Source organism: Artibeus jamaicensis, unplaced genomic scaffold, assembly GCF_021234435.1.
Source record: "Artibeus jamaicensis isolate MK-2021 breed Jamaican fruit bat unplaced genomic scaffold, CSHL_Jam_final contig_793, whole genome shotgun sequence".
Taxonomy (NCBI): Eukaryota; Metazoa; Chordata; class Mammalia; order Chiroptera; family Phyllostomidae; genus Artibeus; species Artibeus jamaicensis.
The window spans coordinates 12,536,239-12,550,592 of record NW_026521975.1 but is presented as its reverse complement, the minus strand read 5'-3'; the positions used below and the strand labels follow the sequence as shown (position 1 = coordinate 12,550,592).

At 49.2% G+C, this 14,354-nt stretch overlaps 1 protein-coding gene across 8 annotated transcripts in view; it reads left to right on the top strand.

The window, feature by feature from the left end:
- The window catches only part of LOC128625729 (kalirin-like), a 109,541-nt gene that overhangs the window by 45,336 nt on the left and 49,851 nt on the right, over positions 1-14,354 (top strand). For all 8 annotated transcript variants that reach the window (XM_053672929.1, XM_053672930.1, XM_053672928.1 and 5 more), the window contains 5 exons: positions 9,260-9,390; positions 11,345-11,411; positions 13,008-13,111; positions 13,299-13,368; positions 13,659-13,745. In XM_053672929.1, coding sequence (XP_053528904.1) covers positions 9,260-9,390; positions 11,345-11,411; positions 13,008-13,111; positions 13,299-13,368; positions 13,659-13,745 — 459 coding nt within the window. The remainder of the gene's footprint in view (positions 1-9,259; positions 9,391-11,344; positions 11,412-13,007; positions 13,112-13,298; positions 13,369-13,658; positions 13,746-14,354) is intronic.

Here is a 14,354-nt window from a genome sequence, read left to right as displayed (position 1 = left end):
TGGGCAGTTAACAGACTCTTTTGGGATTGTGACATTGACGAGAGGTGAGAGGTGAAAGGTATTCAAGACAAAATAGCCTCCCAGTAAGCCTGGTCCACTGGGCTCCAGAGCAGCGACATTTTGACAGTGACTGATGTGTGTCTGGTTAGCCTCGAAGCTAACTTTGCTGCAGAGACACAGAATGCAGATTGGATATTTGAAAGCACCGAGTAATTGTATTTGGGGACCTCAGATAGTCTTCTAGCTTGCGACTCACACAAGTGGACGGCTGATTCTGAAGGAGAATGCGCACAAGTACGTGGACACCTCCCACAAGACACTAAGGGAGCTGGTGCGCATCCTGTAATGAGCCTGAGCTGGTTCGGGGCTTTGGCATTCATGCTGGTGACAGAGCTCCTTTACTCCCACATTTTTACATGTAAATGTACTGTAATGGAATAAGCAAGAATAATAATAATAATAATAATAATAAGTGTCTCGATACAGCATGACAATTTGAAGCCCTTTCCTTTGCTCTCATCTATGTCACTCACTTTGTTTTTACTGCAACTCTCATTAGGACAAGTGTCCGTGTTCCTGCCAGACTCCTGTCAGGCAGTCCTGTATATCAGCGCCATTTCAACCCTTCTCCATTTGGCCCAGGAATGAGAGGGAGTGAGAAATACTCTCCGGGGAAAGCCACCTGATAGTAATTTTAATTACAGGAACTCCCTCTTTAAATATCCCAGCTCTCATGGAGTACCAATGAACTTAACCTGTATGACTTTCTTCTTTTCCTCCTAACTTTCCTTCCTAATTAAAAAGAAAAAACCTTAGCTGGTGTTTTCAGTGACGAGTGCCAGCCTCTGGGGGGTTGTTCGGTTCCTGCCGCCTCTCCCTGCCCCACTGGTGGGGGTCGGGCGCTGTCATGGGCCTGCACGCACTTTTCGAAGCTCCCCTCTCTGGCCACTCCTTATTTGCTCCCCTTTCCTCTACACACTAACCCACACAGCCTCTTCATTCTCCAAATACCATAAAAAATATTTTATTTCCTTAAAAATCATCCTGCCCTGGCCAGTCTGGCTCAGTTGGTTGGAACATCGTCCTATAAACTGAAAGGTGGTGGGTTCAACTCCTGGTCAGGACACATGCTTAGGTTGCAGTTTGGCCCCCGGCTGGGGCTCATTGGAGAGGCAACTGGTGGATGTTTCTCTCCCTCTCTCTCTCCCTTCCTCCCCTTTCTCTAAAAAAGAAAGTCAATAAGCATGTTCCCAGGCGAGGATTTTAAAAAATCACCATTTTTTTGCATTTTCTCTTTAGCCACCCGAGCCTGGGCCCTGACCTCATGATTGCAGTATCCATTGCTTGATCTGTCCCCGCCCTGGTCTGCCTCCCGGCCTCACTCTGCGGCTGCTCCTTCAGCAGCACTGTTTATTGCCTCCCTCCGCGGTGAAGGCTCGCCACCTCCCTGTAGCCCACACAAGCAGTTGTTTCCACTGTGGGGTGCCTCCAATGCACACGACAGTTTATTGAGATGCAGGAAGGAAAGATTGGCGTCTCTTTATCTCATTGTTTGATGGTTTTGTGTATGTTTTAATATGTCCATATGGTAACATAGTAGCACAGATATATGTGTATAATTTGTAAATAAGTTCCATGCTTTGGATATGCATAACCAAAATTATGCTGATAGAGGTATATAGTCAATGTTTGGAAATCACTGGCCCATACAGAAAGTCCACATTTACTCAGATTTCTAATGCTTTGCAGCCTCTGCCCAACCTGTCTTAGCAGCGTCCACTTGTTATTGTGGTTGATGAACTCGGAATTGTTTTCTTCACTGTCCCCAAACACGCATTTGGCTGTGCTGCCTCCACATTTCTGTCCATACCACTCCACTTCCCTGGAATGCGCTCCCCCTCATTTTCCCTCACCCGACGTGTAATAGTTATTCAAGGCCCCACTCAAATCCCGTCTCCCCACAAGAGCCTCTCTTGACAGCCCAGGCCAGCTGTCGTGTGCGGTCGGTCCCACGGTAGCCACCGTGCAAACCGCACCCTGCCCCGCCCCGCTGTTCGGTGGCCCTGCTGTGTTACTCATTAAAATGACTTTCAACAAATGAAAATCATTTCATTTACCTCTCCAGGGAGATGATTTGTCATTTAAGACAGTGTATTCTCCTCCACTATAGGCAACTTCTACACGTGTATCAGTAAACATTCGTTTCCAACAGTCCGTATTTTTTTCATACTTTGGATTACCTTTCTTCTACAGCTGCTGCTCACCTTAGCACTGTCAGGAGTCTGTGTGAGCCATGGGTGTGGTGTGGCACATGTTGAGCGCAGACACTGAAAAGTCCCGTAAGAGCAGGTTTCCCAAAGCAGAGGAGCATAGGCCGGTGGCGGAGTCCATTGGCGGAGTCCATTGGCCCTGTAACAGGCTCTCTGCAGATGTCTTTGGATGTATGGCCTTTCTGTGGTGAGTTTACCATAACAGGGTCTTTAACTTCTTCCACTAATAACTACTTCTTGACCTGCAGTGAGCCTAGAATTATAGAGATTTCTTTGGCTGGATATACAAAACCAAGCTCGTATAGGGGACAGGAACCAGGGAGCAGTGGTTTGATTTCTCAGAATCTTCTCACCGAATTCAGTCCGTTGTCCTTCCTTCTCTCTTTCTTCCCGTCCCCATATGTACCCATCATGGGGCAGCAACAGGGCCAGCAGTAGCTGGTGCTTTCCTCAGCCACATTTGCAAACACTGAGTTGCATTTTCATCTCCAAGTCTTGTATTCCTCTTCCCTATCAGCTCTTTAGCTTAGAAGAGGGTAAGACCTAGAGCCCGTAAAAGTTCGGGAGCTTTTATTTGACTGTAAGAACAACAATGTGAGTGCTGCCAAAAAAGCCAGTGTGGTCAGGCTGGGTTAATGGAAGTACAATGTAGAGATTCAGCAGAATCCCTCGAGCTTTGCACTCGAACATTGCACTCAAGCTTTCAGACCACACCTGTCCTGAGCTGTGTGTGAGTCATGCATTGGGTTCTGAGCCTGGCATTTCAAAACACTCTTGAACTCATTGGAAGTCACCCCCAAAGGGGTAGCCAGTACCATGTGGTCCATGTCATTTGAAAGAAAGCTGAAGAAACTGAGGTTAAGGCCTGACTGGTGTGGTTCAGTTGGTTGGACATTGTTCCACAAAACAAAAGGTCCCTGGTTTAATTCCAAGTTAGGGTACAGGCCTGGATTGTAGGTTTGGTCCCCAGCTGGGGCTTGTGCGAGAAGGAGCGTGTGTGAGAGGCAACTGATCGATGTTCTGTCTCACGCTGATGTTTCTATCTCTCTCCCTACCTTCCCCTCTTTCTACAAAAATAAAATAAAATCTTTTTAAAAACTCTAATTTTAAAAAAGAAACTGAGGCTAAGTGTGGGGACAAGTTAGGAGAGAGAGGACACAAGAGCTGCCTTCTAATGACTGAGCACCACCATAGGAAAGGAAGGTTGGTCTCAGTACTTTCTCACTTACGAGGATGAACCCTAGGCCCGTGGGCGGAAGTTATCTCAGGTCAGTATAAGAAGAACTACTAAGGTCCTTTTCAATGTACAGAGTCTGGGAATTTTACAGGAGTATCTATTATATTTGGACTTTTATATCTAAGGCTTTAATTCTGTTTTGGTTGCTCAAAAGATAGCTCCAAATTCTGCACTCAGAATTCACTTGGCCCCCTAGCTCTTCCCAAAAGCCCTGATGAGATCCCTTGTGTCTCTGAGTTTCCGAGCTGCCCTGGCTGCTTATCCGAGCTTATGACTGCCCCAGGGATACTGCCCTGAGGCTCCCGCCCCGAGTGTCGTGGTCTCTGCTACTTGAGAGCTGCTGTTAGGGAATGAGGACAGGCATTCTCTGCTCTGATGCTGTGCCAGTAAAACCCCTAAAATCCCCAGAACCTCCTTTGGCAAGTCCCTCATGAGCACTCTGAGTTCTCTCTGGCTAGCCTTGGTCTTTAACCCAGGCTTTGTTAACCATGAGGGGATGCCCACCCACCTTCCCAAACAGAGCTAAGATACTTGTTCTAGGTTTTGTATTAAGATATTGTCTTTAATTCTGAGGCAGGACTAAGGACGCCCCCTGCTTTCCCTGTTTGACTTTTAATAAAGCTTTTTCTAGACATGTGGACTGGAGGTGGTGGTGAGTACATAAGAAATCAGAAGACCTAGGTTTTGGTCCTGCCTCTGCTACTTTCTGTGTAGCCCTCAGCAAGTTACTTGGGCTGCTTGGGCTTCAGTTTTATCTCAATTATCAACAATGCTGGTTCTGGCCACCCAAATCTAATCTCAAGAGAGTTAAGGCAAAGACTGTTGAGTGAGGTGTGAATGTGCTTGGTAAACTGGTACCGCGAGCATCCTACAAACATTAGCTCTTAGCCAACTCACAAGTACTATGAAGGGCAGGGAAAGGAAATGTGGTCATACTTTATCTTCTGTAGCCATGTGCTGGGGCCCAGGGACACAGTATTTGTCAACCAGGGTATTGGTAGTTGGGTGAATGTTGCTGGGTGGTAGCTTCAAAATCTGTATGACTTGGTTTCATTCCTCTAAACAGTCCCAAGATTCCCCCACCTGCCTGAGAAGAAGGGCTGAGCCTCCAGAGAGAAAGCCTCCTCCCTGAGGAGGGTCCTCAGGCAGCATCACAACAGTTCACTGGGCTCAGGATGGCACCAGTGGACCCTTAGCTGATAATCCTCTGCCTGTAGGGAAGGCGCTGGCCAGGACTGAGCTTTTGTTCAGTCTGCCTGTGGCTGGGCTTCCTGGGAATGTGTCACCTGCTTCAGCAAGACTACCTACCTTGGGACTTCTGTTTTGAGAGCATTCAGCATCCTAGGCCTGCCCTGGTCAGTCACGGCGGGCCACGTTACCTGGGTAGGACCAGGCTGCATTCCTGTGCGTGCTTTGCTCTCCTTTAGATGAACTGACTTGCTTTGTCAGTGGCAAGGTAGAGTGAGCAGAGGTCCAGAGTCCAGATGGGAAGATACACTGGCCCCTTGTGTCCATTATGAAGGTGTATGTTTTCAGGAACTGGGTTCCTCTGACATCCCTCTATGGAAAATGCTACTGAGCTTGTTGAAATAGAAGAGTTTAGCCCTGGCTGGTGTGGCTCAGTGGATTGAGTGCCAGCCTGCGAACCAAGGGGTCGCCAGTTCAATTCCCAGTCGGGGCACATGCCTGGGTTGCAGGCCGGTCCCCAGTTGGGAGTGTGCAAGAGACAACTGCACATTGATGTTTCTCTCCTTCTCTTTCTCCCTCCCTTTCCCTCTCTCTAAATATAAAAAAAAATTTTTTTAAAGTTTAGGTTTCCACAAAAAAAACTTAACCCAAAGTCACAAACCTGAATGTCATTTGCCTGGAAAAACTGGACTTCGGTTTTTCTACTCTATACTTGCTTTCCCTAACCTCGCCCACGACTTGCCTGGGAAGGACAGAGGGTCTAATACCTGGCACACTGCACAGGTCTGTACAAGAGCGTGGGGCAGCTGGAAGCTGGTGTGGTGGGTAGAGCTGGACCAGCGCCTGGCCTCCTCCTCCATCAGATGAGCTTTGACCTCTCCGCGAGAGTTCCGTGGCGTATTCAGTACATTCTTGGGGTCCTACTCTGTGCCAGCTCTGGGATCAAGCACAAAACCTTCCTTAATGGCACTTGTAGTCCAGGGCCAGCGCTCAGATCCTCTCCCACCTGGACTGTGGCGGCCATTTTCTCTCAGTTCAGTCAGTCTCTCTACATGACTGCCAGAGGGAACTTGATCTTCTTTCCTTTTTTTAAAAAAAAACCATGACGGTTCTTTTTGACTAATGAAAGCAACAGATGTTCGTTTAAGAAAAATTGGAAAAATGACGAGTATAAACAAATTATATCACTTATCATCATCTAGACATATTCAGTGTTGAAATTTAGATGTATTTCCTTCTAGACTCTTTTAAATACTATAATCATAGAGCATATAAAATTTAAGGCCTGTTTTCCTTTGGTATCATATCAGACATCTTCCCAAGTCATGAAAAGGAACATTAAGACCAATCTTTCTAAAACTTAGATTCAGTGACATTGCTTCCCTGCCCCAAATTCTGTCACTGGCCTTAGAAGGTGAAGTCTGTCCTTCTTAACGCTACCCACAAGGCTCCTTACAGTCCGACCCCCGCGTACTTCTCCAGGCTTACTTATTCCATTCCTCACCTCTTTCCCTAGTCCTGACCCACCCCCAACTCACGTAACCCAGTAATCTGCCACCCCTCCACCCCCACCTCCTGCCTGTACCAGGCAGCTTGCGGCTTCCCAGGCTGCCCTGTGTAGTCTCACAACCTGATCCTTTACTCACAGTGCTGCTCTGGACTGTGCTCCCATGGGTATACCCACCCAAACCTTTTTCATTTCTCAATACTCAGTTCAAGGCGCCTCCTTCATTAAGCCTTCCCCTTTCCTCTCCACCCCACCACAGAGCTGCCGGCTGCTTTTTCATCCTTCGCGGCCCCTCTTCTGTCTGGAAGAGCACCCACTGTAGCTGAGATTATGGGGGGGCAGGGAACCCTGTGTCATTCGTCTTTGTTTCTCCGGCACTTTGCAGATATTCAGCATGTAGACACCCGTGTGCTTCGGCGCCGAACAAACGATCATTCACAATACTGTGCACAAATGCTGTGCAGGGGGTGTGTCGAGGGTGCTCCCAGGAGCCCAGAGGAAGGGCGTTTTATGGGTATGTGATCCAAGACCCAGCACACAGGAAATGTGTTCATTTTTAACGTGGGGACAGCCTTCCTCCACACTTAATCTGCTTTTTTGAATTCTATTTGCATTTCTGTTCCCTGACCTTGGACCAACTCTAGGAGCACCCATTGTGCAACTTCTGTTCCTCCCTCCTTTGTACACCTTTTCCTTTGTCTGCTGAGGCTGTTGTGACCTGAGCCCTGGCAGGGCCGTTCTCCCCGTGGCAGTGCACAGCACAGCACACAGCAGCCCCCCACCCCTGGAGCAGCACCAGCAACTGAAGGTCACCCCCAGTGGCCCTTGAGTGGGACCCAACTGTAGCACAGATAGCTAAGTCCTCAGTTGAATTAGTATAAGTATTTACAGCCAACGCCATTATCTGAGGCAGGTTGCCCAGCGTACAGCTGAGCCAAACCTTTTGCTTCCCTCTTCTTCCTCTTGCACAGCTTCTGCCCTTCTCAGCTCCATCCCAGAGATCACTTGGGCAGGACGAGATGGAACATATTTTTCTGCATAACATTTTGGACACCTCAGATGTCCTTCATTCTGCAGAACAGTTGAGAGTGGACCACGCCAAGCTGGATGTTCCACAGGAGAGCTTCGTAGGCAGAGATACAAGCTCGTTTCCCAGGCCTTGCAGCCAGCATCCTGCGCGCCAGCAGGCTGCAGAACAGACTGTAACAGGACGGGAGAGAAGTGAAAAGCATGTAATCAGATCGATCACTCTCTGAGTGCATCTGCCTGGGGAGCTTGTCTCTGGTGGTGGCACCAGGGGACATGTCACATGTCACTGAAAAGACTGCCTGGCCAGTGGCTTGTCAAGCCTCAGCACCAGACACTCATTTCCTTAATAACTGGTTACAGATTCTGAACCATTAAATTTAGCTAAACTCTTCCTGACCTTTTTATATTTTTAGACTCTGCTGCTTCTCAGGATAACAGAGTCCATGGTTGATTACTTGTTCTATAAAATACCTTCCCATCAAATTAAAAGAAATTCTCTTTCTCAAGCTTAAAAACCCTGATTTCTTCACTCTAGTTTCCACTGTTGCTAACAAATTCCTGTTTGGCCCTTAGCACATTCTGTTCATTTGGACATTGATTGGGGAGTGCGGGGAAAAGGTTGACACCTCTCTTCAGCGTTAAGTTTTTCTGCTTCAAGTCTTAATATTCTCCACCTGTTCTCATGTGGTGGCCCTTTGGGCCCCCTCTTTGCCTTTCATTTCATTTTTCTGGACCTTTTCTACCTCTGTTTGGCCTCTGTTGAAATACAGCAGTTGAGGGAGTTCATGACAGAGACTCCAAGCACATGTTGTTTAAGACCAGGCTGAATGAAGACTTTTGTTCCTCCTACCTTTTTGGACACTTTTTTTTTTTTTGTAAAGATAGACATCAATGTGTTGTTCCACTTATTTGTGTGTTCATTGGTTGCTTTTTGTGTGTGCCCTGATTGGGAATCAAACTTGCAACTTTGGCAAGTTAGGGTCATACTCTAAGCAACTGATCTGCCCTTTGGGACGCTTTTCAATCTTTGTGACTTCAACCTTAGGGCTGATGTTTTCAAAGACTAGTGAAGTGAAGCCTTTCCTTTTGGCAACAGTGGCTGTTGGAGACAGGCATCTTGTACGGAGGGTTTGGAGCCATTTCCCACATTTGTCTTACAGTTGCCCACATTGACTCGCTCTTCAGTCTCACTGTTCACCCACACGGCTCTGCCAACTTGCAGAATGAAATGCTAGGTGTCACGGTGTGAGCTCCCTTCCCTGGTACTTTTATTCCTTCGAAAGCTGTAGAAAGGAGTGTTCTGATTTGCAAATGGAGGAAAACTGAAGCATGTAATGACTTCAGCTGTCTCACTAGAGATAATCCAGTCACTAGTAGCTCGGGATTAGAATCCTTTACATTTTGCTCTTTCTAGAGCACCATATTAATCCCTTTCAATGTTTCTCAGTCCCATAGCAACTAAATTAAAAACAAATGAAAGAGATTAATAAATGGAAGGAAGCCCTTGGCAAATAGCCTTAGCAAAGATGCTTTTAGAAAAGGTGAAATCTATTGACTTCCTCCAAAAACATCGAAGCTGATTAAACAAACGTGATTTTAAACTAACTAGTTTCCACATCACTACCCTGCCCGGTCATTTGCATTTGACATTCCTGTCTCCGACTCTCTTTTCTCACTGCTTGTTTGGTTAGAACGGCCATGTTTGGCTTCACCTCTGGAGCTCTTACCTGGAGATAAATGACTTTGACAATTTCCATCCCATCTGATGTTTGGGAAATTGGCAGGCAGCACATGTCGCCAGGCACACCCTGACTGCCTGGGGAGGCCGCCACTCTGGGCTCCCTGCTGCGGGAAGGTGGGAGTCTCTGGTCTCCTGCAGCTCTCGCTGAGGTTCAGTGAGAACAGCTTGGCTGTGTATTTTCCTACTTGCTTGTGGCTGGGGCGGGGTGCAGGGTGCCGGGAACAAGGGGCCTTCCCGAGGACTTTTCAGTGCATCCTTCCCTAAGGCTGTTTACTCTTCCCTTTCAGAGCCTAGAAGGAGGCTCATTCCGGGGGAGCCTGAAAGACCCAGCAGGCTGCCTGAGTGAGGGGATGGCGCCGCCCACACCTGCTAGAAACCTGGAAGAAGAGCAGAAAGCCAAGGCCCTGCGAGGCAGGATGTAAGTGGCGTCCCCAGAGTCCATGGACCCTGGTGCGCATGTGTGCAGGACGCAAAGGGCAAGGGTTCCAGCAAGCGTGGGGAGAACTAGAGGGGGTTAGAGAGCCCCCTTCAAGGGATTAGACGCCAGGTCCACTAGCAGCCTCAGGCCACTCCCCTTCCCAAGACAGCCCTCGGTGGCTCGGCAGACAGTTTAGGACAAAAGTATCGCCTGGAGACAAAGAGCTGGACTTCATCTTCGTCAGAGCGCCCTTCCAACCCCAAATTCCCACTCTGACTTCCCTATGGGTTTTCTTTTCACCACATTCTTCCAAGCAGTAACTTGGGCTGTGCTAGAGCTATATTTAAATGCTTTTATTTGGCCTTGCCAGTTCCTTCCTGTGGCCTACAACACATGCGGTTCTAGAGAGAGGGAGCTGGTTGGCGTTGCTGGACGTGCCGATAAAGAGGCGTGTGTTCCCCTGGCTTCCTCCTCATCGCCCAAAGGCCCCAGACCCCAGGACTTGGTGGCTTCTCTGTGCTGTATAGATCAAGAATGTCAGATGAGTTGCTTCCTGGGTTCAACCCTTTTGCTGGGGCCCCTCTTTCATATCTCAAAACTTTATTCTTTCTGCTACTTGGGCCCAAAATGCAGTTGTGTGGCTCTAGGAAAAACTCTTAAATGTGGATAGTACAGGTCAGACTCCAGCCCAGTGCGAAGCACCGAGCCGGTGCCAGTGCAGGGCCCGCAGTGCTTTGTGTCCTGCTCTCTACTGTCCTACTGCTGGGACAGAAAGGGAAGTGTTTGGGTTTGGTGCCTCGGGGACCCCAGAGAGCCAGTCTGAGTGCTGTCCCAGGCAGCGGGCGACAGTGAAAGAGCTGACTCTTTGAGCTCCTATACAAAGCGGTTCAAATCTCAGCCCTGCTACTCACTTTGTCCTCTTGGGCAGTGCCACCCAAGTGTTTTCATCCACACGTGATGGGGTTTGCAATCCCCAGCTTGTTGTAAGCATGAGAAAACCTGTGAAGCACCTGGCACAAGGTGAGTGCTCCAAGAGGAGGAAATCATTAACAGGGAAGAAACCAAGAAAGTGCACGTCCTTGGAGCTGTTAGATCCCACATCTGGTGCTGCTTAGGGAGGCCGTGCATTGCAAGTGGTTATTTCGGAATGTCTGCAGTCAGTCTTGTCTGCCTCGCCTGGGGATTCTGCAGGCCAGTGACTGTGGATACCTACTGAAGAACTGCAGTCTCTATATCTCAAAAGCCTCATTGATGTCAGTATCTCTGAGGCCTCATGGCCCTGGCTGGTGTAGCTCAGTGGATTGAGCACAGGCCTGCGAACCAAAAGATTGCGGTTCGATTCCCCATTAGGGCACACGCCTGGGTTGCAGGCCGGTTCCCAGCAGGGGATGCACCAGAAGCAACCATACATTGATATTTCTCTCCTTCTCTCCTTCCCTTCCCTTCTAAAGATAAATAAATTAAGTTAAAAAATATTTCTGAGGCCTCAGAGGTTTGTCATCAAACAAATATCTTTCTCCTCTTGTCAAATGAAGAAGGAGCTGAAATGAAGGAGGAAAAGTATCATGTTGATCCCTGGGCCTCAAGCTTTCATAACTCAGTTTTGTCAGAGTGTTGTCGTTCCTTCTGCCCTGTGCATCTACAATTGTTCAGCTACAGGTGGGGGAGGCAGAGCATAAAGAACAGGACGAAGTATGCTGGGCTGTGAGTGGCGTTCTTCCTCTGACTGCCGTGTCCCACCTGGGAAGCCCCTCCTCCGCCTTGGTGCCCTCCGCTGTTCCGTGCGGGCCTCTCGCGGGGCGGGCGCCAGTGAGCACGGTCCCCAGGGGTGCCAGGCGTGGGCTTCTGGGTGGTCTGGTCACAGAGGCCGCAGAGTAACTTTCCTGTGAACTGAAGTGTGGAGATTGCTTGCTTCACAGTGAAGAGGACCCCTCATTGTTCTTCTCCTGCTCAGGTTCGTCCTGAATGAGCTGGTGCAGACTGAGAAAGACTACGTCAAGGATCTGGGCATTGTGGTGGAGGTGAGTTGGTGGCTCAGGGGTCACCCGACCAGGGGCATATGGGACCCTAGCGGGGCCAAGGTGTTTTACCGTGAGAGTATGTAGTTTACTGTCTCTGGGTATTTACAGAAATGAAACTAAAAAATGTTACTAGATTAATTAGAATATGTAGGTAAGGTTGTCTTTTTTTTCTTTTTGTACGAGATTTAGTGGGAGGTGGGACCCCAAATGTTGCAGTCTCTTGTTTAGGGCTGAGGACATTCGCCCTGTTTTAGGTGATGAAGTTCCTGTCTGAGGTTTTCATTGGTGTTTAACCTCATGGACATAACAGTCACCAGAGCTGTGAGCCACCATGACCTGCACTAAGCAGGTCACTCTTAGTGAAAGCTTGGGGCTTATGTGTTTCCTCAGATTTTAAGGACAATGTTGTGAACACAAATTCCAAGAAGAAGACAAATTAAAAACCATCAATAAGGCAAGACTGACAGCCCCAGAGTTCAGAGTCAACTTGGCAGTAAATAAAAAAGCTCATTCTCCAGAGGGGTTTACTTTAGTGGGATTTAGACACTTGGATAAGAAAATCTAAGGAAGTAAATGGATAATTTAGATAACTTAGAGCCCTATTACTAAACATCTTAAACAAAAGAATGTGAATTCTAAAAATTGAGTGTCTGATACCTAAAGTGCATTCCGGTTCCTCACACTGGACCTACAAGTCCCCATCCAATGAAATCCGCGGACGTAGGGTTTGTATGTGTTTATCCTGAACCGTGGGTAAACAACCAACCTGGCATACAGAGGCCCTGAATTCTAATGTATGGAAGGTTATCCTCCTCTCCGAGGAAGGATGGGGCAGGCAGGGGCACAGCAGCCTCCACACAGAGTCCGGCCCAGGAGCAGAGGGCCTGGCAGTCTGGAGGCTGCGATCGGGGCCGTCGACCTCAGCGGTGCGACTGTAAGGCAGGTCACGGGACTCCCCGCGTCTCAGCTTTCTCGTCTGTCAGGTGGGGGGGATGAGTGCCGCCTGGGCAACCTCAAAGCTGAAATGAGATCATACGTGACAGCATTTTACAGAGTCTAAAGCATTAACATATTAAGACTTATTTCTAGGCCAGATGTGTCTGGTTCTGAGTCTTCAAAGACATGTAACAGGTTGGGAAAAGGGAGGGAGGGCAAGTGATGTCTTCTTTGTTCTGATTTCGTAAGGGGACTGGAGACAAAGAAAGAGACCCAGAAATTCATTGACTGATTTTTTTACAGAGGAAGAGGGAGGGGGGGAGAGAGAAAAAGAAACATTCATTTGTTGTTCCTCTTACTTTTGCATCCATTGGTTGATCCTTCTTTGTGCCCTGACCGGGGATCGAACCCACGACCTCAGTGTATGGGGATGATGCTCTAACTGACTGAGCTACCCACCCAGGGCCAAGAGCCAGAAATTTACAAAAATGTGTATCACTCAGCACAAGGGTATAGTCCTGGCTGAATAGTGAAAAACCGCGGAAGCACCTGCCCTCGGACTCATGCAGAGCGTGGGAGCCTGCACAGGCTACGTGTTGTGCTCACCCCAGAAAGCTTTCCTGTGAGGACGCTCAGCTCATCATTGCCTCTGCCCCGTAGGGCTTCATGAAGAGAATAGAAGAAAAGGGCGTCCCTGAGGACATGCGAGGAAAGGACAAAATTGTGTTTGGAAATATTCACCAGATTTATGATTGGCATAAGGAGTAAGTACGACATCATTCTGAGGATCGGGCCGGCCTAGGGCTCCGGGACCCTCCTGTCCCCCTCCCCCTGCCTCTGACCTTAGGGCTAGGGTTCGGGGAGAGTCTTCAGTCATTTATCTCAGCCCTGAGAAGTGATACAGTGCTGAAGAATGTGGCTCCCTTTTCTTTATCCCCTCCCTCCTTTTAGTTTTTTCCTGGCTGAACTGGAAAAATGCATCCAGGAGCAGGACAAATTGGCACAGCTCTTCATTAAACACGTGAGTGTTTCCTGCGCCTCCTTCCCCTCCCCTGCCACCAGGCTCACTTACACGCGTGTTTGATTTCCTGTCTCCCCTGCCATTCATTTTCACCCTTCTCTGAGTTGTGGTTAACTTCCATGGCCGTTCGGATGGTGGGCTCTTGCTCCTCCCTTTACTCTTCTGTCCTTGGTATGCAACGGCCTCGGTGCACCCTCAAGGTGGGGACCGCACCGGCCTCCTGTTGCTGTGCAGACCCCGAGGCTCCGCGCGGGCACGAGGGGTCTGAGCGGCTGCCCTCTGCCTCGCAGGAGCGGAAGCTGCACATCTACGTGTGGTACTGCCAGAACAAGCCGCGCTCGGAGTACATCGTCGCTGAGTACGACGCCTACTTTGAAGTAAGCTGCTCGGGCTTTGCTGAACTGGGGTCGGGGGAGAGACTCAGGCCGAGGCGGCCACATTCAGAAGCACCAGCCAACATCCATGCACAGGTGGCCCCTTCAGGATGGGGATGGCTGCCTCCACACAGCCATTAGCTCCTTAGCTAAATTCTCAGGAGTCCGTTGAGAGGAGCCGAGATGGCCAAGCCTGCTTTTAGAATCCCCCACAGTGATACAGACTGCTTGAGAAGCTGCGGTCCTCCCTACGTGGCGCCAGGGCCCACACTTGTCCTCACCAGCCCTGGACACTGCTTGCTGAGGACCCTCCCCCTTGTGGAGGTGCTTGCAGCCCCCTCATACTCTCTGCTTCCGCGCCCAGAGGTTCTGCCCAGCACCTCAGTGTTTGTTCCGCCCCAGCCTGTGACTGTGTGTGGCCAGAGGAGAGACAACCCTCACTTGGAAAGAGCCCTCGGTGGGGTGTTTGTAGAAAGAGTTGAGGGCCCCCGGGCTGTCATGTCCCAGGAGAAGCCCGTCACCCCTGACTTGGCCCTGGAGGGGTGGAGAGAACAGAATACCCATTCCTGCTTGTCCCCCAGGACTTGGGGCCAGGACACAGCATACGAATGT